The sequence below is a fragment of the Rutilus rutilus genome (genome assembly GCF_951802725.1).
Source record: "Rutilus rutilus genome assembly, chromosome: 7".
NCBI classification, from domain to species: Eukaryota; Metazoa; Chordata; class Actinopteri; order Cypriniformes; family Leuciscidae; genus Rutilus; species Rutilus rutilus.
Genome location: NC_140221.1, coordinates 24,236,525 through 24,260,754, shown reverse-complemented (window position 1 = coordinate 24,260,754; position 24,230 = coordinate 24,236,525). Strand labels below are relative to the sequence as shown.

The following is a 24,230-nucleotide window of genomic DNA, read 5'->3' as shown; positions in this document are numbered from 1 at the left end:
TAGATAGATAGATAGATAGATAGATAGATAGATAGATAGATAGATAGATAGATAGATAGATAGATAGATAGATAGATGCAATTATAAGGTAGTGAGGAAAGGGAAGTGAGTTTTTTTGTTCTGTAGTGGTTATCTGTTACTTGTAGCCATTTAGGTGTAGTTGTCCCCTGCCCTGGTGTGTCAATCAGTACTGCATTGCGGGTGAGTGTGTGTGTGTCCTGAATACAGATAACCTACTCTGGCTCTGTGTGGAGATTCAAACTGCTTGTTCATAGAAGTGTATTTGTTGTAGACTGGATATATGTACATATATATATATAGGCTGATAAGGCTGTAGAGAGTATAACAAATATACACTACTTTTCAAAAGTTTGGGGTTAGTAAGATTTTTCAAAATAAATTGACATTTTTATTCTGCAAATATGCATTAAATTGATAAAAATGGTAAGTAATTTATAGTTACAAAAGATTTCTATTTCAAAAGGCTGTTCTTTAAACTTTGTTTAACAAAGAGTCTGGAAAAACCCCACTGTATCATGGGATTCCATAACGTTTTTCAACTGTGATAATGATTAAAAATGTTTCTTGGGCAGCAAATAAGCATATTAAAATGATTTCTGAAGGATCATGTGACACTGACTGCTAAATATTCAACTTTGTTATCACAGTAAAAAAAATAGAAAACAGTCATTTTGAATTATATTTCACAATTTTACTATTTTTACTGTTTTGTATTATTATTGTTTTACTGAGTTTTTCTTTTTTTGTTGTTTTGTTACTACTGATCCCAAACTTTTGAATGGTAGTGTACTAAAAATGCCTTAATGAAAACTGATAAATAGATAATATCATTAGCTCAGTATAAAAACAATAGAAGTCAATGCACAAAGTCCCCACCATGGTAGAAAAACAAATGTGTGTGGATGCATGTGTGAAATCATAACTTGAGTGGGTGTACCTCATGATCCCCTCGAAAAAGCAGCTATTAAGTGTAAATTGTCTAATTATATTTATGAGGTATAACATGAAATGGCTGTTTAGGTTGTCTAAAGTTAATATAATTAGCATAAATTAAGGTCAGTTAAAGTCAGAGAGAGTGTGTCACATGTGTATATGAACTTTATTTTCAACTCATTTCCTTCTCTATGCAGAGTGTCATGTATCCTGTAGGGTCTGTGTGGGTCCGGACTCCTCAGACTGCTTGCAGTGTGTCAAACAGGAAGAGGTTCTGCAGCCTCAGAATGGACATGTCTCTCACGGGTCCTGTACGTCTACCTGCAGGCCACAGCATTACCTTGACACAGATCAGACTTGCAGAGGTGAGTAAAAAAGAAGATATATCCTTATATTTTTCTCTAAACATGAAGACACATACGCTATGTTATTTGATTCTCAGTAGCTCACTGATTATGAACTGATGGCAAGATAAACGCTGTTGTGTTGAGTGACACACTGCAGGTTGTTTGCACTAGCTATTCCCAATGTCTTTATCCTTGATGACTGAAGATCTGCAGTTTATTCCCGATACACCAGGGCTGCTGTACAGGATGTTAAACACCCTCTGGAAAACGATTTTCATTAAAAATTCAAATCCTGACCGAATCCTGCCAAAAAGGATTAAGAATGACATTCTGTTGTGAACCGTCATACAGGAACACAAAAATGTACACAAACAGAATGTTAACATATTTTTTTTTGTATGTTCATCAAGAACTGCAGGCTTAGTACCACCAATACCTCACTTCCATAGCACTGAATAACATTTACAGTTGCTTTTACAGTCATGTTGAATGGTGTCTGAATTTTGCACAGTGTTTATGATGTTCCCACATACTGAGAGCTTCACAGGGAAGTTTTGGCTCCAGTATGTGTCAAACACGGTGCATAACTGAAATGTTCTGCAGTTTTTATTTGTCTGAATATGATCAAATAACTTTTGCAATTGTATCTGAATGAAATTGCTTATGATGAAATATTAAATTAAATTAATTGGTAACACTTTACTATGAGGTTCAATTGTTTAATGAATTTGGTATCATGAAGCATATCATTTAAGCATTTATTAAACTAGTTTAATGTTACTTTATAAATATACTGTTATTCATTGCTAATCAATTTTTGTTCATAATACTTTAATATTTATACAACTTGAAATGTTAGCAATATATTAATATGTAGAAATGAACATTAACCAAGATTAATAAATGCTGTAAAAAAAACCAAAAAAAACACAATTGTTATTTTTTAGTTGGCTTTAAAGCACGTTACTGAAGGTAGTGAGAGAGTGGCCAGCGGGGTATTCATTCAATGGGTCCACTGTCATGAAGCTCAATACTATAATAATGACAAGTGCCTCTTTCTTCAATGAAGACCTTTGTGTTGAGCCAGCATGCTCAGACAAATGTTGAGCTTCCTCAGGGCTACTTGTCCTGTGTGTGTGTGTGTGTGTGTGTGTGTGTGTGTGTGTGTGTGTGCTGATGGGATCAGATATCATGCAGAGGAAATTCCAATCTGTAAATCCCTTTAAAGTCAGTCTCTCTGCAGACTTTCTGTGTGTGCGTGTGTGTGTGTGTGTGTGTGTGTGTGTGTGTGTGTGTGTGTGTGTGTGTGTGTGTGTGTGTTAGTCTGACTCAATAGCATGATGAGATCTTAAATTCAATTTAGTGTGGGCAACCATACCTTTATTAATAGCACTCATTGGTGTTTTACAGATCCATGCATTGAAATAATTAGTAATATCATGAAATATTGATTGATTCAGACATTTTCATACACTGCAAATTCAAGAAGTAATTGGACACTTAAGTTACAATTAAAAATGTGTCAATGTTTTTGCATTAAAATATAAAATCAAGTTGCGTTTATTTAATAAGAAATATAAAAATATCCAACAAGTATTTTAATTATAAGTAAAATCAATGGATATTGCTGTCATATGATTTGAATTTAATTTGTTGTTGCCACTGTTTATTCATACAGTAGTTTGTTTATGTCACGTTAATGAAAGTAGAAATAGTTCATGCAAGTGTAAGTAAAGGTCAGCATTCAAGCACATATTAAACAGTATCCTGTCTTAGACTTTTAAACTATGGTGTGCGTTTAAAAATCGATTAAGAGTGCATTAAAGGATTCAGACCATGTGAACACTAACCTCCAAAATGGATGCACCATTCCCATCTTTCTGGCTTCATTTCAGAACACACCTCATGGGCTGAAATGTGATTTAAAAGAAAAAATGATCAATATGTGAGGCCTTTAGGCATGTTTATTGTGTTTCAGAATTGCATTAACAGAAAGCTTAGCCCTGTCTCCAGTTCACTCAATAGAATACAAATGACCTGGGTTAGTATTTAGCACACCTACTATTCTTCTTTGGGGAATGTACTGAATTATGGGGGTAGATAAAACCCTTTGTTCTGATTGACAGTGAAACCTGGCTGAACAGACAAATAATTTAAAGACAAGCAGACAACTTTGGTCACATTGGAGCATGGCTGTTGACACATGTGTCCTAAGGGCTTTACTCCAAATCAAGAAGATTGTCATGGGCCTTTGTATTTTTCAGTTATTATTTATGTTTGGGTGTGTGTTGTCTGCATGTGTCTACCAAACGTCTCTCACATTAAATCTGGTAGAGTAGTGGAGACGAGTCCAGACTTCACACCCGTGACAGGCTTTCTTTTTAGAGCCCACTGCTTTCATTCAGCCGTGTGCACATGGCTCAGCTCTCTGACTGACAGCCTTTTTAGAGGAAATGCCTTTTCTCTACATACTGTATGTAGCTTAAAGGCAGATTGAGCATTGTGTCTACAAAACAGCAGTCCTAAGCCCTGTGATGAAGTTGGCTCACTAACTTAGTGATAACTTAAGTTAATAAGTAGATGTGGGAATGCACACCTGTAAATGTTTTATTTCTGTCAATATTTTACATGTACATAATTTTGTTTTAAATTCAAAACTTTTGATTTTTTTATTCCTCTGATGGCACAGCCGCTTGTAGTTCAGGGAAGAAGGAGGTGGGAACCGGCGAACCTTCAACTTAAAGTTAAACACACAAAATAAACAAATAAAAAGACTAGAGTAAAGCGACAGCCCCTCATGGACGACTGCCCAATATTATTTATCAATATTATTTAAGGGTAATTTGACTACTTAGTGAAGCAAGTCTTTGTGGTTTCCGATCCGTAGTTTCAGTGTGTTACCAATATTTCACGTAAAACAATCACTTTCTCCCTCCTTTACTCTTTCAGAATGTCACACCTCATGTTCAGGCTGCACTGGTGGAAGTTTCCATAATTGTACTTCCTGTGTACGACCCAGTATCCTTCACCAGGAGGAGTGTCTCGATAAATGTTCTCATGGTTTCCATGTTCAGGACCGTTCTTGCCAAGGTTTGTTATGGATGTTAGTCTGTTCCTTCACACAAAAGAAACCCATTTCCCTGTGGATTAATATGTTCAATGGATTCTTTTATGAATCTAATGTTGTGCTCATTATTTTCTCTCCCTTCAGCCTGTCATCCATCATGTAAGGAGTGTACGGGCCCGTCTCAGGCTGACTGTTCTGCCTGTCCAGCCCACGCCAGTCTCCATAACGGCTACTGTCGAACCAGCTGCCCTGAGGGCCAATATCCAAATGTTGTGGGCTACTGCATTGGTGAGTGAAAATCAATCTTCCCAGACCATCACCAAAACATGCTTCCAAGTGCCACCTTTGATCTCAAGTCATTGCACCTGCCCAGGTTTAAGGTGTCAAGTGAGCACAATTTGCCTTCAAGGGAGGATTTGTTGTTCAAAGGGCACGTCAGGTTTTGTTGTAAAGTCAATGCCAAGAGCATGGAAATGGGCAAATGTGCTTTGAGCCAGTTTGATTCATGAAACTAGTCAATTCTGTTACCCTGTTATTTGGTATTTAATAAAATGTGGTTGAAGTACCAGTCTGTCTCATAAAGAGAAGAGGTTTTGTGCAGTAAACATGAGAAAACAAATAGAAAGCAGTAAGCAGTGAAAGTGCTCTTCTTCACTAAAAGATAAATGTGTCTATTAGTCAAAATAGGCACAAACACAGTTGGGAAATACTGTAGAAAGAACAGATTTTGATATAGAGTATTTATCAATAAATTAGAAATTATTTAATTGGATTACATTTGACTTTTGTTACATTTGACTTCTACATACTTCTACATACTACATTTTGTTGCCATAAAAAAGTATTCTCTAAAGCTCAAGAGAGGACAAAAAACACCCCTCTTTCCTCTGGTTTCACAGACAAGGCTTAAGTCTAGTTCCAGACTAAAATGCATGTTTGAGCTGTTTTAACTGAAAGCTGAAAATATCTTAAAATATGTCAGTGACATTGTTTTCTCTCAAGATGCACACCAGTAATGTTTTTTTTCTAAGGCATGTTTATAAAAAATACCTAATCCTGGCTTAATCTAAACTCTGTCTGTGAAACCAGGCCTTTATATATTATTTTATTACCTGCTTTTTTTATTTCAGTTTGTCATACCTCATATTTTTATGTGGATAAGGTTAGAGCAGTGCTTTTAATGGTTGAGTTATTGCTTTTCCTCAGAAACTTTGCACAAACTCTGTTTAGATCTTGCTACATGAATCAGTAAAGCCTGAACTCTATGCGTATAATTTAAAGAATTTGTACCGATATTATCAATCAGGCTGAGAAATAAGCCAACAGAGGATTTCATTGGCTGATATGCATCTCTTTATTATCAGTGCCCTCATGGCAATGAAGCCAGTCAACTCCCACAGCTGATTAGGAGTGAGAGAGGATATACAGATAAAAGAGTGTTTACTTTTACACCTTTACAACATTGTTAAGATACAATCTTTTTTTCCTCCATTTCCTCTCCTCAGTTCGGGATGTTCTACTGGATATGCGTCACTATAATATACGCTGTCTGTCTCTTTGTTTCTCTGTCAGAGTGTGAGGAGGGATGCCAGCGGTGTGTGGCAGACCTGCAGTCAGGCTCTGGCTCTGTTTGTTTGTGGTGTAAGGTTCCCAGGATGCTGCTGCTGGGACATCGCTGTGTACCACAGTGCCCACTCAAATACTATCGGTGGCACGGAGCCTGCAAAAGTAAGTTAAAATGAGAAAGAAAGTGAATTTAGAGCAAAAAATAAAGTATATTCCCAGAACCAGATGCAGTTTTTATCAGGCTACACATGATTCACTGCATATTTATGCAAAACAATATCAGATCGAGCAATAGCACGCATCATTTTTGTTAGTAAGACTTATTGTAAGGTCTCCTATTAAATTCATATTATAATATAATTGAAAAAACCTTTTTGAATACAATTCTGCTAATAATGTATAGGGAAAACGTCATTTGCAATGAATTTGTGATGGCAAATATGCGAGATGTGGTGCCGAAAACCTAAGATTAATGTACAGTATCAAATCATTTCTAGTTATTTGTAGGTTACAATTAACAAATTACTTGTGTGAATTGATATCTAGTACATCTATATGAATAAATAAAATGGAGAATGGAGCTTCACTGTCCTTTTTTATTAACTGATTATGCACATCTTTTCCTGTTTTTTTCTTTTTTACATAACTATAATTGCTATATCGCAACCATGGTGACAAGATTGTCACAATATGCTTATGTTGAGCCCTAATCTGCATCTACAATGATAATTCATCACATCTTTTAACATCATCTAACTGTCTTCCTCTGAGAAAACCATGTGCTGCTTTATTTCCAGCATGAGTTTCATTATGTAGAATGAGCATCATTAGTCACGCAGTGTCTAATCTCAATGCCAGCATCCTCTTTATGCACAGGTTTGTCATTCTACGTGATCTCTCAATGTAATATAGCCAGAGCCTCTGTTTTCATAACCCTGATGCAATTACCTGTGATGCTTTGAAAGTGGCTCCTCTGCTGACAGTGTAGATGAGACGGTGCATTTGTTTTTATTAGGGAGTGCGATGTAGTGCTCGGCTTTAATGCAAAATCTTTTAAGATGCTGATGTGATCTATAAACCATTATGACCTTTTTTAATTGCCTGGCTTTTGCGTGATACAAAGGGAGCGTGCATGTGCACAAGTGTGTTTATACAGTACGTTAGTGTGTGTATGTCTGAATTGGCTCTATGTGCATTAAAGACAATAGACCATTAATGGAAATTACTTGCACCTAGCATTAGCAAGTCTGTGCGCTCTTTGAAGGTGATATGTCAAGTTGACAGCAGACTGAATGTCATATTTGAATGGATATTTCTGCTGGATGTCAACAGTATTGCTTTTATATATCTACTGTTTTTATAATACTGTTGTGGAATGTGAATATCCTTGGCAACAGCGCTCATTAAAATGTCAAGGTTATCCGATACAAGTTTTGCACTATTTTCTAAGATTCTAAGAGTTTGATCATTATTATCTGCTAAAACTGAGTCTGACAGCAGTTTACAGTGTAGTATTACATGCTATTAACAGTAAGTTAATTAATAATTCATTTACACAATGGAAGGCGTAAATAAAGCCTTTTTCATCCCATTACTTTCTATTTCCAAAGCTAAAAGATATTTGATATATAATTATCTCATCTTCATACTTACTGTCCTAATTGTTTGGTCATCGTTGTTATTGTCCTGTGCCTGTGTTCTCCAGAATGTCACTCTTCCTGTGAGGAGTGCAGTGGGGACGGTCCTCTCACCTGTACTTCCTGTTTGGCGCCTGATGTTTTGGCCCCATCGGGTCTCTGCAGCCCTCGCTGTCCAACCGGATATTACGCTGATGAAAACAGGGTGTGCCAAAGTAAGTGCATCTTTACTTATAGTTTTTTATAGTGCGTCCATCCATCCATCCATCCATAGTAAAAAGTGTGCATATGTGTTTGATAATCATATTTGATACATCAGGCTTTATGGCTCATATAGTATGATAAAGTATGATTGAATCTCGTACCCGAGGAGGAACATTTTATTCAACGGCTCAAACTGAGCAAAAATATGCAATTTGGTGCAGTTGCTGATATTTCATATGGCCAAAAAGTAAGATGAAATTCTGATAGCTGGTGATGTAAATCAATTCATAACCGTACAGTAGACTGCTTAGATAAAATGCAAATAAATAACAGTTGTCACTCCATATCTCCCAATATTTTGTCTTAGCAAGATAATAAATAAATGCTTAGTTTTATGATTTTGTAGTTTTTGTTGTGGGGGCCAAACATACAGTATAATGCAATATAACGAAGATCGTGAAATGTACAAATAAACATTCCTCAAAAGCCTGATGTATCATATTTGCATACAATGTATTTACATACATTTAAAATAAAATAATAATAATAATGATGCATGGACAATCAAGTTAACCCAAGTTGTTGTTTTTTCCAATAATATTGCGAAAAATATGAAAGTTATTCTTGCATTTAATTGTATAAAATTCAGTAAGGCAACTGTATCAGTAAGAGGAACTTTTACATGCTAAAACAGTATAAACTATCAATCATATGACAGAAGATATGTAGGAGATTGTGTACAAGAGGTTTTTCAGCAAAGTTTTAATTATGTTGATAATTTAGAGACATATTACATATGATACAGGATTATGTATTGATGAAATGATTATTGTGTGTGTTTCAGTGTGTGACACTCAGTGTCTGAGCTGTGAGATGGCGGGTGTGTGTTCATCGTGTAGAGATCCTGCTAAAGTGCTTCTGTTTGGCGAGTGTCAGTATGAGAGCTGTGCTCATCAGTACTACCTGAACACCACCACACGCACATGCAGAGGTGAGCCATACATCAAATGATCTCAGAGAAATATTCATTTAGACTAGAAACTTTTACATCCTGATATATTCAGCCATTTTAAAATGTGTTAAACTAAACTATTAGTTTTACTTGTCCATGAGACAGGTATTTTGATTTTATTCTTTGATTTGTATGTTTGTTGTATCACCCGTTATTTTTGCCTTGCTGCTCCAAAACTGTTAAGTGCCTGTTTCTTCTTTTGTAGGCATTGAACATTAATCTCATAAAGGCTGGAATACACTACACAATGTTTTCTCAGAAAGTTGGATTTGAGATTTCTTAGCTTCAGACTATGATTCCATCCAGCTAGAGGAAATAAAAAATTTTTTGATATTTTGAGCAGATTTCAGAACACGTATTGTTTTCATTTTTCATGCGTCTCCTAGCAACAAGGACCATGTTTCTCTGTGAGTGTGTTGTGTTTGGAACAACATGAAAGTCTAGTACTATGTGATCCTCAGTCATTTAGTGTACGATGCCCAGTTTTTTTCTGTAACCATGTACAAAGTCGGAAAGTGCATGATGCCCATTGTTTTAAAAACTGTTCAGATGTTGAAAGTTGTATAGTGTATTCCAGCCTTGAAGAAACATCCTACATACTCTGTCAGTCTATTATAACTAACATACATCCATAAAATGCACAGAACAGTTGGGCTAAAGAGAATGTATTTTAATATCTAATAATTAAGGTCAAGTAAATTTCAAGAAGACAGTAGTCTAATTAAATGAATAATTCATTTAATTTCAGAGAAGATATTTGTTAATATTCGTGAGTGTGTTCAAAATTTTTTTTTTTTTTTTCTTAATTAAGCAAACAATACAATACAGATAAGTACATAAAGAAAACAACAGCAAAAAACAAATACAGACAAATATAGATGTTGAAAAAGCAAGCATCAGACAAATAAGCTTGTCGACAACAAACAAGAAAAAAATGCATAATACGAGAAGAGGCAAATGAGCAAACAAATAAACAAACATATAAACAACATAAAACAGAAAGCAATATGGATGAACAATATATATTTCTACACATACATACGGACACATTGTATACCTCCCCATCCAGAATGTTTAGTATTGTAAAGTAGCAAGTGTACGATGTTATTGCTATCATTTATTATTTACTGTAAAAAAAAAAAATATATATAATAAAAAAATTATATCAATAAATAAATATATATATAAAAAAGAGGCATATACAGAGAATAAGGGATATACTGTAGGTGGGGATAGATAGAGGAGAAAAGCAAAAAAGAAAAGATGGAAATGAAAATGGGAGGGATGGGGAATTAAGATGGCTATTGCCTGGTTAAATCGATTTCCTGCTGTATTATGAACATTCCAGTGGAATGTGGACATGCACCGTCCACTCCAAGATGTCAAAACACATTGGCCGGACCTTCCGGATCATTGGCACATGACCCGGTCATGTCTCTGCCTGCGCTTGGATATAAAACGTTTAAAAGTGACCATCAGTTTTAGTTGTAAGGTATGTGCTTTTAAAAGCCAGGCATCATATATTATCCAGTCCCATTTTGGTCTATAGACCCGTTGGCCATGTGGTCCTGTCATGATCTTGTCGGGGGGAGGGAGGGAGGGAGAAAGGGTTGGAGAGTAAAGGGGGGCACAGGAGACCAAGGAATGGTGAGGAAAAAGAAGAATAGAAAAAAAAAAAAGAAAAAAAAAATTTTTTGTGTGGAGTGTGTTCAAATCCTAATACGATGTGGTTTGGGATTTGGGTGTGGAACATATACCCACACATTGAGAGCTTTATTTTGTTTTGATGGGATTTACAGAGAAGATCAAAAGGAGACAGATTATTTTTTTGTCCCTTGAGATGTGTGTTTTTGAATGAGGGAGAGTGAATCAGAAAGAGGGACAATAACAGAGGGGGTACGAATGTGTGAGATGTGATGCTGTTTACCCCTGCAGTACAGTGAATGAAGGTTACCTTGACAATATTTGGAGGGAGCACATCAATAATGCTGGACATCATTGTTGTTGGTGTCTTTATGGATAGGTATGTGAAACAACAACTCAGTCTAAATGACATATGGACAAATGAGCTGCTTTTGAGTTGAAGCTTAAGTTGAGTTGAAGTTAATTATGGACATCACTGAGATTTGAATTGGATGTAGTGTTAAATGAAGTTAGCCACTGTTCTTTTCAGATTAATGTTTGAAAAGTTTTGGCTGGGAGGATGGTTTCATTGAATGAGGGGAGAGATGATGAGATTATATAGATTGAGCGATGACAGAAAGTGCGTGATGGGGCTTTTTAATGAGCTTTGCTGATTTAGAGAGCGGAGGTCTGGTTGTGAGTTATCAAATGGTCGGCTAGTGCTCTCTTTAATGGATGATTTGAGAGCTGAAATATTGTCTCTTATCTTTCTCATTGTAAGTCAAGCGGTGTATTGAAATCCTTCATATTTCTTTTTTGTACAGATACTATTCAAGCTTGGTTTTGCAGATAATTGAACCTTAAATTTAAATAAAACCTACCTTATGAAATGCTTATAAAAAGATGGTCCATTCTGATTGGACGAGCTGTGTTAAAGCTGTTGTTAAATGGTAGTTGATGCACAGCTGTGATTACACTTTCTATGTAAGTTGCTATCTCGACACAGATAAACTAATGAACTATATTACTTGGCGGGCAATTTGTTTATTCATTGTACAGAATAAATGAAAGAAAAGTTGTCACCGTTTCTGCTACGTCACAACTTCAAGGGGTGTTTAAACACCCCACTGTAACATACAGTCTAGTCTCTCTTGGCATATTGCTTTATTAATTAACATTTCTAGAAAGTTCTCCATTCCTTTAGGCAATAATGTTGTCAAAATTTGCATACGGTATAAAAGTGATTGGTCTTTATCATACGCTGTTTTTTCCTTCAGTAAATGCAAATCTAATGCCAATCTTTCATGCTCTCTCATCACTGTCTCTTGGCCTTTTTCTTTCTAGTTTCAATTTGCTTTTCTTCTATCACAGTCCAATTAATCATTTTTCTTCTCAAATTCCTCCCACACACTCTATCTTTCGCTCTGTTTCTCTCAGAGTGCGACTGGAGCTGTAACGCGTGCCGCGGACCCCTGCGTAGTGACTGTCTGCAGTGCATGGAGGGATACGTCCTGCAGGATGGCATTTGTGTGCCGGGTTGCTCGCCAGGATTCTACCAGGATGCCGAGAGATGTCTGAGTCAGTCATCAACAAAACTAACAACCTTCATTATGAGTCCAACCAATAAATTTTCCAGCTCAATAAACGTTGACATTTCAATCTCTCAGTCAGTTGTCACGGTCGGGGAGTGAGGGAGTGAGGGAGGGCCACTAATTTCAGCTGTATAGTGCCAACATTAGCCGCTGTGTCAGAGCCAAGGTTTAATGGCACTCTTTAATGGATTGATTTCAAATTAGACTGAAAGTCTATCAGCGGTGCTGTAGGTATAGACCAGATTGAAGAAGCACATTACTTAAAATGTACTTTCTTCTGTGATTTTGAAAGATTGATATTATCCAGCATTATCAAGTTATTGTAGTATTTAACTCACTGACACTGAAACATTTCAGCAGAGGAACTGGAATTTATTTGACATCTATTATAATTTATTATATTTTAATCTCTTTTAAATTTATTATAAATTAATCATTGTTATAATATTATTATATTTTAATAATAAATTTACACTACCATTTAAAAGTTTGGGGTCAATAAGATTTTTTTTTAAAGAAATGAATGCTTTCATTTAGCAAGTATTTTTTAAATTGATCAAAAGTGACAGTAATGCAGTAAAGACAAAATAAATGCTGTTTAACTTTCTAGTCTTCAAAGAATGCGGTTTACACAAAATTATGAATCAACGCAACTGTATTCAACATTGATCAAATGTTTGAACACAGAATGAATCAACACAAAATTATCATATTAGAATAATTTCTGAAGGATCATGTGACACTGAGTATTCACCTTTGCCATCACAATGAATTGCATTTTAAAATATATTGAAATAGAAAAGTTATTTCAAATTGTAGTATTATTTCACAACATAACTATTTGTACTGTTTTCAAATTTTTTTTTTAAATGCAACCTTGGTGAGCATAAAACATTAAAAAATTTTACCAACTTTTGAAAGGAATTTTGTAAAATAATTTTAGTATGTCAAATTATAGACAACTTGGATTTCATATCAAATATAAATCAAATTTCATGTCTTCAGTCTTTCTCTTCCTCCTTTCTCTGAACAGGCTGTGATGAGCACTGTGATCATTGCCAGACCCATGGCCGATGCCAACGGTGCCAGCTGCCGTATGCTGTGTTGAATGGACAGTGTGTACTGGAATGCGGAAAGCGCTACTTTTTAGACGACTCGACCCGTCAGTGCACCGGTGAGTGCTGTAAATCTGGTCTGAGAGAGTGATCGTGACTGCCTACATTGTTCATTTTGGCATGCTTACCAACCTGCTAATTTTAGAGAAGCTCAGTATAGTGTGACGCAGTTCCCTCTCGCGTCCTACCTGAGTCTAATGACAGATTGTTTACCGTTATTTCCCAGCATGCTCAGCTGGTTGCTTGGAGTGCGTGAGTGCAGGTGAGTGTCACGTCTGTGCTGAGAGCTCTTTCCTGAAGGGTGGTCGATGCATCCCGGATTGTGGTCATGGATACTACGCTGACCGAAAAACAAGAGCCTGCCATGGTAACCTGGAATTTCTGCTTCACATATCTGATACAAAATAAGATTTCTACAGACCAAAAGAAATCTTTATACTTGGCCAGCATAATCGGTGCAGTGCTTTTAGTATGTACACATTTAAAATAATAGGTTCTAGAGAGAGCCTTAAAGGGTTCTGACAGGCACTACATATATAGAACCTTTAGCACACAATTATAATGAAGTTCTCATTATGATTTTATGTTGCCTATATGACAGACACCGTTAAAATCCATGTCCCAAGCACACAATTATAATGAAGTTCTCATTATAATTTTATGTTGCCTATATGACAGACACCGTTAAAATCCATGTCCAAAGCACACAATTATAATGAAGTTCTCATTATAATTTGATGTTGCCTATATGACAGACTCGCTGTCTTGCTTATACAGTTAAATACTTAACTGTATTTTCTTTTTTTTAAGTGATTCCAGTCATATTTCAAGTATTTCAAATCCATCATGGTGAACAGTGAGCAGCTGAAGGAAATAATCCATTATTTATCGGCTTTTATTGGGCCGATAACGATAACATTAAAAATGAACATATATTGGCCGATACCGATATGGTTACCGATATATCATGCATCCCTACTTTTTTTTTTTTGTAAACATACTTTATGACTAGAAAAAATTAGAATAACCCATTAAACTTGAAAGTATTATGCAATCATTTAAGACATTTCTCCTTTTTGACATTAAGGATTCTTAAAAAATGAATTAAGAGACCTAGGATTCTATATGTAGAACACCATTGAACCTTTTTTCCTGAGAGTAAGAGTAAATATTATATTTCCTTATATTATATTTTACATTTGTCTATTTTAATTATGTAAATTTAATTAGTTTTTGTTTTTATTGAGTTATTGAAATTCTGTATGCTTTTATGACTGTAAGAGTATTTGACCATCCCATCCACTTTTGTTTCTACAGCAAACAGCCGCGCTCCATCTCTTTATATCAATGGCTCTCTGCTGGTTCCTATTGGTGGAGTTAAGCCTCTGGATCCAGCTCTCCTGTCAATTAAGGATGCAGATAGCCAATCAGAGAGCATGCTGCTCCAGCTCCTTCAACCGCCTAGTAACGGCCACCTCGTGGTCCTGGAGAATGACAGAGACAGAGCACTGGGCAGAGATGATATTTTCACCTTTACTCAGCTCAAACATAGAGCTGTGCGCTTCATTCATCATAAAGAGCAGACCAAGTGAGTGTGTGTGTGTAACATGGAGTGGCAGAATTAATCCTGGGTCATTTCCCCAGGATATTTGTTTGAGAAGCCATTAGAAACATATAATTCTTATTTATCAACTAGATGATATATGGAAGTCTAAAATCATTCATTTCATAGTTTACTCACTGTTTATAGTTCATGTAAAAGATTACATTTCTCATCTCCTGAAATATCACTTTAGGTGACGATTCTGTTCTTCAATCCTGCGGGATGTGGCCCATTTCTGCTTAGATAGACATATTTTAGATATTTGTTGATCTTTATACACCAAAATATCCAGAGAGATGCTGTACAGGAGTAAAACAATGTTGTATAAAAGCGGGTGTCGAGTGTGTGTGTGTTTTGAGTGATGGACTAAGTCTGAGTGTGCGCAGTCATTAGCTTTAATTACCTCGGTGAAGTTGCTGAGGCATTTGACAGGACACACACACACACCCCACAGTGAGCATAAGCCGCAGCATTTGTGTTGATCACGTGTGGAAGTCAGATTGACTGCTGACCTTCAATTTTCTCTCAACTTTCTCACAGTTTATATATTTAATGGCTCATATCACTCCCTTCAGCTCTGTGATTTAATTAACAAGTGATCTGTGTGCCCTCACACTTTCACCCCTATTTTATTCCTCATCCCTCTTTTCACAATGTATCCCTTTTTCAGTCTTTATCATTTCTCTTTAAAAGCTACTCAGTCTTTTTCTCATTTTCGTCTCTGCCGTTTGCTTCTCTGGGTCTTTTAGTCATTGTGTCATTTTCTGTTGCTTTTGTCCACTTTATACACAAACACACGTTTGTTTTTCTGTCACAATGTGAAATGGAAACTATTACATCCCATTGACTCAGTAATGAGCTAATAATTTTCATTAAGACATTATTTGGTACAGTACGGTTATTTCAACAGTATGACATTATTTAATATGTTTACCAAGCTGTTTTCTTTGTGTGGACTGTTAGCTGGTCCCTACAATATAGATGATTTTGTGGACTGTTAGCTGGTCCCTACAATATAGATGATTTTAGGTTTTGTAGCAAAATGTAAGCAAACCCTGACTCACCCATATTATTTATATCCTTGAATCTGCTCACAGCAGTGTAATGTCGACTTGTTTTTCAGAAGTGGGCAGTTCGTGTTAAGGGCAGCAGATCCTCAGCTGTTCTCTCAGCCTCAGACTGTTTCTGTGCAGGCGCTGTCCCAGCAGGTACACACACACACACACACACACACACACACACACACACACACACACACACACACAACTGAACCTTGTTCTTATCTCAATAAATTTGCAGAATTCTCTGAGTGAAATAACGTGTACCTGAGGTTATCTATTTGCATAAAACATGCCCAAACCGTCTCCATATTAGGGCTTTTTTGCACATCCTTTTATTCACAGCCTTTCATCATTCTCGTCACTCACATATGTATGACACTCTCTAAAGATGCATTCTCACATCTTTAGAGAGTTTTGTGATATTTGCGTACCTGTGGTTTCAGTTGTTCCAAAAAAAAAATCTTAAAGGGCACCTATTATGACTCTTTTCACAAGATGTAAAATAAGTCTCTGATGTCCCCAGAGTGTGTATGTGAAGTTTTAGCTAAAAATACCCAACAGATAATTTTTTACAGCATGTTTAAATTGTCATTTTTTGGAGCTCAGAAAAACATGCTGTTTTAGTGTGTGCCCTTTAAATGCAAATTAACTGCTGCTGCACGGCCCAGGGGGCGGAGCCTCACGAGCTCGCGCTCAGCTATTCGCGTCCGGTGTGAACGCACAGTCAGAGCCAGGACAATATCATCTGATAATATCAGAACTAGGGCTGTCACGATGTTAGATTTTTCACACCACGGTTATTGTGGCCAAAAGAATTCACGATATCGATATATCGCGATATCTATAGAATCTATGGGGGGGGGGGATTTTTGTGAAGGAAGACAAGCATGTGAAGTTTATCTGGTTTCAAACTGAAGCCAAACACTGTCTGAAGGTTTCCTGAAGAACTGAAAAGCTCTTAAACCTGTTGTTGCACTGGCGCCAATAAAGTCATGCAGATAGCAGATTTGAATAAAAAAATCAAGTGCACGGGGGTTCTTAATTTTAATAATCACCCTGTATTAAATATATGAACACAGAAACCCCCTGTTAACAGTTAATGTCACGTTTCCCATTCCATGATGACTAGTAAAATAATATCCGCGTCGCGTCTATGACAACTCCAGGTATTGCACACCGGACACGCACTTTCTCAGTTTATGGCCAGCAATATCATTATGTTTAAGGACATTATGGAATTGAGATAATGTCTGTACTATGTAATGATTATACTGTACAATTAAATACAATAGTTGCTGAGTCTGTGATCTGAACACTTTTTTCTGCGCTCTGTGTCGCGGCAGGATTTTGAACAAGGTCCTGAGCCGTTGCTGGGCGCCGCGGACAGACGCCGAATAGAACCGCGCTGTGCTTCTCGTCCGGTGTGTGTACACTCATACAGAATGTGTTCGAATTTTAAAGACGTGGCGCTGCGCTTCTCGTCCCGTCCGGTGTGCGACCACCTCTAAGGTGCTGTTTTCTTTGAAGCCGAAGAACTCTGTTGTTAATACTGGCGAGCTCAGCTTACTTTTTTCGGGTGTGGACAGAGTGTTTCACTCTAGCTGCGCGGGCGCGGACGAGCGCTGCGTCTAGAAAACGCCAATATCGCCAATACCGGTATATTGTATTGCTCTAAATTAACACGATGTCGATATTTCATGCTTTGAATATCACGATTATCGTCAATACCGGTATATTGCGACACCCCTAATCAGAACAGAAACTCTCAGTTGCGGTGTTCATTTCGACTCGGAGTCAGACAATAATGCCCACAGAGCCAGAGAATATATGCTGTATGGAGATAGAACAGGTATAGTTTAGTTTAATTATGGTTATAATTTACTTGTCATCTGCTTTTATCCACTATTAATACAAGCCTGCTGTAGCAGACCCCGTCCGAATGATGACCAAAATATACTGATGATGAGTTCAGTGAAGTTTATTGTACATCACACAAAAGATGAGCGTTAGTTTTACTCCAGAGAATCACAGTAAGAGCTGAATAAACACAGTAAAAGAAGTGCGCATTAAAGACTTTATCCATAAACTCTCTCTCTCCCTTTCATTATCATCAACATACACAGCGAAGTACACAAAACACTCGTTACAACTAACAGTAAACAAATATATACACACCTTTTCAGTGGGTGCTTAATAAACTGGTAAACCTTATATCCGTAAAATGACTCGATGAGCTGTCATAAAGTGCGCGCTCTCTCTTTCATTTCTGCCGTGATCAGTAACATTAGGCCTGTCGCTCCGGAGAGTTTAAGCTTAATCACGAACAGTACAGATCCATCCTCGAGTAACAACGAGAGTAAATGACGACTGCTATGTTCATTCTGACATCCAACAACAACACATCTCAATCGCTTAGGAGACATTCTTGTCTACAGCTGCTCAAGCGTCGAACAATGTCAGACTCTGTGTCCAGCTCACTCAGGGCGGGTCTATGCTCAAACTACAGTGTCAATCAACCGTCGTGGGAGGGGCCTGTGCAATTCTACGTCACATTGCATAGAATCTTAGAACAGCTCATTCTGAGACAGTGCTTATGATTTATAGGGATTATAAAAAAAACACTGGGTGGATTTTTATCATTCTAGGGTGGTTTTGCTCACACACTGCCAACACACATTTATGTTCAAACACCATGTAAAAGTGAATTTTGCATAATAGGTGCCCTTTAAATTTAGAATATATTTTAGTACAAAAGTTATTGGTGGATCATGATTTGTTTGAGAAAATGTTCATATGCAGATTTCACACAAATTTGAGCGCATGCACGCTTAGACCCACTGTGAGGAATCGCTTAATTATTTATTTTGTCCACCCATTTTCCAATGCGCATGGCCAATATACAGCTTATCTGCCAGGCCTATTAATCTGCCGATATTTAGCATTTTCCCTGATTAACAAAACCTTGGAGTGAATAAGTTCACATTAACTTTTTGTTTTTTATCAACTATTATGTAAAATAACTCATTTTTATTTTATTACATTTAGCACAGCTTTTCAGAATCGTTGTGTACATCTTATTTGCTTTATTATTTCACACATTTTTAGAATAATAATAAACTCATTCAAACCAACTATGTAGTGCCCAGTAAATGGTGAACAAATTATATCTTATTATTTTATATTTTAGCCTATTTAAAGGAGTCAGTCTTTGCCTAGGTTACAGCTCTGCACATTCTGGGCATGTTCTCAACCAACTTCATGAAGTATTCAGTTGGGATGCTTTTTAAACAATAATGTTTCAATGTACTACTTTCAAAGACTAGCCACTTATGCTGGACACTTGAGTTGGCCAATTGTCCTTCAATGTCTGCTAAAATAAATAAGTAAATGAATTAGTGAGTGAATGAATGAATAAATAAAAAATAAATAAGCTTTGTAAAGAGATTCATATTTAGGTACAATTTGTCTGCAAAACTATTTTTTATTTGATTTGATTTTTTATTTGATAAACTTTATTAATCCCCAGGGGGAAATTTACATGTCATAGCAGCACAAAAATACAATGAATAAATAGAAAACATACAACAACATTCACAACAGCAACAAATCTTGTTCTCCAGTATCAATTTCTCAAAGCATTATGATTATATACAACCAAGTAAAAAGAAAATAGTCTATCATCTTGTATAACACTTGTTGTAAAATCTAATTGCGGTTGGGAAAAAAGACCTCCTAAAACGCTCCTTGTAACAGCGTGGATGAATTAATCTTGAGCTGTAGGTACTCAAAAAAGCTCGAGATATTTCATTAAGAGGATGGTAATCATGATTCATCATAAGAGAAAGTTTCCCAATCATTTTATCCTGCACTATCTCCTGCAAGGTGGGTAACACACTCCCCACGACAGAGCCTGCCTTCTTTATAAGTTTATTTAACTTATTGTTCTCCTTTTCCAACAGTCCCCCTCCCCAACATGTGACAGAGTACAAAATCACAGATGAGACTACAGAGTCATAGAAGGTCTTAAGTAGTACATGACATTAGTGTTGGGTCCGAGTCCACCCTTGTCGAGTCCGAATCGAGTCCAAGTCCTTAACAATCGAGTCCAAGATCAAATCCGAGTCCAAAGAGGGCTGAGTCGGACTTGAGTCCGAGTCCTTAACATCCGAGTCTGAGTCGAGTCCGGCCGAATCCACAAAGATTTAAATGATTTGAAATTGACCTTTCACAAAGACCCGCCCCTCTTAGTTACTGCTGCTACGTCCGACAAGCCATTCCGCTCTCACTCCACATGTTCTCACACAGTGAAAAATATATTGCGGAGCAAAGAGGACACTGACAATGCGCCAACAGACAAGACAGAGCCGGCTACTTTTGGTAGCAAATAAAGTCTAAGCTTTCAAATTTTTTAATTTTTATGAAATTCAAACAATAAATACTGTTTTGTGATGCTTTAATGTGTAAGCCTCAGTTCAAGCAGCACGTGAACTGATAATCTCTTCTAGTTATAGCACAAATTAAACATGAATGAACATCAGAACTGCAAAAAGAAATCAATACACACCATTTTTCAAGTTCAAGGCCACTGATTTTAATCTGCATTATGATTGGTCAGATCGCTTGTCAATCAAATTCTGGCGAAAGGTCTCACCACTGAGCTCTTAAATTAATATTTTAAACCTTACAAAATGATTGCAATGCGATGCATTAAGAGCCAGGGGTAAACTTTTGAGCAAGATGATGGTAATGTCTTATTTAGCCTCTGAAGGGCAGGACTACATTAATTAATGAATTTTTAAACAAAATAAGAACAATTTACACCAATGATCCAGTTCAAAAGTTTACACCCCCTGGCTCTTAACGGATGCTTCCTTCTTGAGCATCACTAAGTGTTTGCAGGGTTTGTAATAGTTGTGTATGAGTCCCTCAGTTGTCACCAGTGTGAAAAGATGGATCTCACAATCTTGCTAAGCACTGCTAGTAAGATATAAATATGTCAAATATGTAGAAGATGCTGGAAAAACAAAGAATGTGCAGGAGCTGGAGGATTTTTCCTCATGAACAATCATTACAAAAAAAAAAAAACACTGTTGTGGATCATTCAGGTAATGACACACAATATTAAAATCAAGCCTATGTAATTTGTCTTGTATTTTGTGTTTGTATTTTGTCTTGTGGACTAGGCTTTTAAACATCTGTTATGTGAAAAAGCTTTTTTCAGGGCAGTACTAAATAGAAACAATGTTTTTATGATCCTTCTTATTAAAAAATAAATAAAAATAACATTTTGGAGATTCTGCAAGGTGTATGTAAACTTATGACTAAAGTGTAAATGTAACAAAAAACAAAATGTTGCTATGGTTATCACGTTTTCAGGTTGCTATGGTTACTATGTCAATCATCGCAATTTAATGACTCATAGGACTAAAATTTAGCGGATTCACTCCCACATTTAAATGCAGTTATCACTCTTTATAATTTACAGTGTGAACATAACCACTGGTCCTCTAGAAGCATGAAAAACAAAACTATTATTTAGTTCGTCAATAGCGCTCCCTTTGCCATCACTTACTTACCGCGTTCTGCACTCTCACTAAAACTCTCGTCACAAACACTGAAGTTGTCCGCACTGCACAGTGAATCTCTTATTTATATCGCGTATACTTTGTTGTTTATGAGGGGATTTGCGAAAGGATAAAGCTCATGCTGATTCTGAACATACATTTTGAGTGAATTCTCCACATGGTGACTCTCTAAAATGCCTCTGATTTGCCACTGTGTTCATGCACTTAATATACATGTCTGTGATTGGCTACAATGCTCAACGCTGAAACAACACAAGTAGTTTCGTTTCTGAATAATATTGTGTCCTCCAGTGCCCGGACTCGACTAAAATGTCCGAGTCCGTGTCAAGTCTGAGTACAAATTCATCCGAGTGCGTGACAAGTCCGAGTTCATTCAAAATTTGACTCGAGAGTCCGAGTTCGAGTACCCCAACTCTACATGACATAGGCCTACCCCAAAGGATCTCAGTCGCCTTAACAAATGAATACGACTTTGACCCTTCTTATAAACTTGCATCGTATTGTCAGACCATTTGAGCTTGTTGTTCAAATATACACCCAGATACTTGTAAGTTGTTACAATCTCAACTTCTGATTCTCTTAAATTTACTGGTACCGCTTACTGAGGAAGTCTGCTAAAATCAACCACAATTTCCTTTGTCTTACTAGCATTTAGCCTGAGACCGTTTTTCTCACACCAGTCCACAAAACTCTTTATTAGCTCCCTATATTCACTCTCATCATGGTCCGTTATACCGCCAACTATTGCAGAATCATCAGAACATTTTCTGGAGATGACAAGATTTAGAATTATACTGAAAATCTGATGTATAAAAAGTGAACAAAAATGGTGCTAAAACCATTCCTTGAGGGACTCCAGTGCTGCACTTCACTACTTTAGACACACAGTCCTGCATCCTCACATACTGTGGTCTATTAGAGAGATAATCAGTTATCCAATTGACCATACTCTGATGTACTCCAACATTTTCCATCTTACTTCGTAGTAGTGAAGGTTGAATAGTGTTAAATGCACTAGAGAAGTCAAAGAATGTAATTCTGACCGTGCTATCCGGGGTCTCTAAATGACTTAAGGATTTATGCAGGAGGAAAATAAGTGCATCATCCACCCCAACCCCAGTTTTATAAGCAAACTGTAGTTTATCCTCAACACCATACAATACTGATTTTAATGGTTTAATAGCAGTCTCTCAAAAACCTTCATTAACTGTGCTGTTTAAGCAATTGGCCTATAGTGCGAGAACTCCATGGGATTTGTTAACTTAGGTACGGGTACTACACATGATGTCTTCCATAAAACAGGTCATTTTTCTAAACGCAAACTCAAATTAAAAATATAATGAACCACCCTGCAAATCTGATCAGCACAGGCCTTAAAGGGATACTCCACTTTTTTCGGAAATAAGCTCATTTTACATCTCCCCCAGAGTTAAACAGTTGAGTTTTACCGTTTTAGAATCCATTCAGCCGAACTCCGGGTCTGACGGTACCACTTTTAGCATAGCTTAGCACAGATCATTGATTCTGATGAGTCCAGTAGCATTTCTTTCAAAATGACCGAAGAGTTTCAATATTTTTCCTATTTAAAACTTGACTCTTCTGTAGTTAAACCGTGTACTAAGATCGACGGAAAATGAAAAGTTGCGATTTTCTAAGCCTATATGGCTAGGAACTACTCTCATTCCAGCGTAATAATCAAGGAACTGTGTGGCTGTACCATGAGTGCAGCAGGCGTAATGATATGACGCAGCGCCTGAAAATAGTCCCCAGCTCGGTAACTTCTTCCAACGTGACCGGGACTAAGTTTGTCTAACCTATTAGACCTATTTTCAGGCGCTGCGTCATATCATTACGCCTGCTGCACTCATGGTACAGCCGCACAGTTCCTTGATTATTACGCCGGAATGAGAGTAGTTCCTAGTCATATAGGCTTAGAAAATCGCAACTTTTCATTTTCCGTCGATCTTAGTACACGGTTTAACTACAGAAGAGTCAAGTTTTAAATAGGAAAAATATTGAAACTCTTTGGTCATTTTGAAAGAAATGCTACTGGACTCATCAGAATCAATGATCTGTGCTAAGCTATGCTAAAAGTGGTACCGTCAGACCCGGAGTTCGGCTGAATGGATTCTAAAACGGTAAAACTCAACTGTTTAACTCTGGGGGAGATGTAAAATGAGCATATTTCCGAAAAAAGTGGAGTATCCCTTTAAGAACTCTAGGATCTCCGGACCTGGAGATTTTTTCATCTTAATTCTCCTTAACCACTCCCAATTCTTACTTGTTCAACTGATATCGAAAAACCAGGAACATACTCACAAATGGGAGAAAAGGATGAGCTTAGAGCTGGAGGTGGATGTGATGAAGAACTCTGTGTTAAACTGCTTAGTGAAGAATCTTCAAAATCATTAGACCCAACTTCAAATCTGTAAAAAAAATACATTTAAAATCATCTGCCCATGTCTGACCACCAGGGGCAGTGTATCTCCTTATTTTATTCTCATGTCTGGACATCATATTTAGATCTTTCCAAACCTCTCTCATGTTCTTTTGTTGTAACTTGTGCAAAGTGCCCGTGCAAAATCAGTTTTTGTGTGTGTTTTTAGTAATTGTTGGTTCGCTGTGTTTGAGTGCTCATTGTTACAATTACACAGCAAAAGTTCAGTGACATTTGTATTTGTGCATGGTAGAAAGCAAATACTGATACTGACATACAATAAATATGGAAAATTGAACTACACGATTGAGGGAGCAGGCTACACAGTGAACTCCGAGAAAACGCTACGCTTGAGCAAACAGTTTGTGAATAGGTTACTACTATGGCCGTGAAAGAGACTGTGAAAGCATTGAATAGGCTACTATTA

The 24,230-nt window shown here is 36.9% G+C and overlaps 1 protein-coding gene across 1 annotated transcript in view; it reads left to right on the top strand.

Annotated features, from left to right (window-relative positions):
• fras1 (Fraser extracellular matrix complex subunit 1) overlaps positions 1-24,230 on the top strand; it is a 123,177-nt gene that overhangs the window by 59,757 nt on the left and 39,190 nt on the right. The window contains exons 18-28 of the mRNA XM_084414332.1: positions 1,152-1,319; positions 4,251-4,391; positions 4,513-4,656; positions 5,941-6,096; positions 7,640-7,786; positions 8,620-8,766; positions 11,848-11,988; positions 13,036-13,176; positions 13,344-13,484; positions 14,435-14,705; positions 15,844-15,928. Coding sequence (XP_084270458.1) covers positions 1,152-1,319; positions 4,251-4,391; positions 4,513-4,656; positions 5,941-6,096; positions 7,640-7,786; positions 8,620-8,766; positions 11,848-11,988; positions 13,036-13,176; positions 13,344-13,484; positions 14,435-14,705; positions 15,844-15,928 — 1,682 coding nt within the window. The remainder of the gene's footprint in view (positions 1-1,151; positions 1,320-4,250; positions 4,392-4,512; positions 4,657-5,940; positions 6,097-7,639; positions 7,787-8,619; positions 8,767-11,847; positions 11,989-13,035; positions 13,177-13,343; positions 13,485-14,434; positions 14,706-15,843; positions 15,929-24,230) is intronic.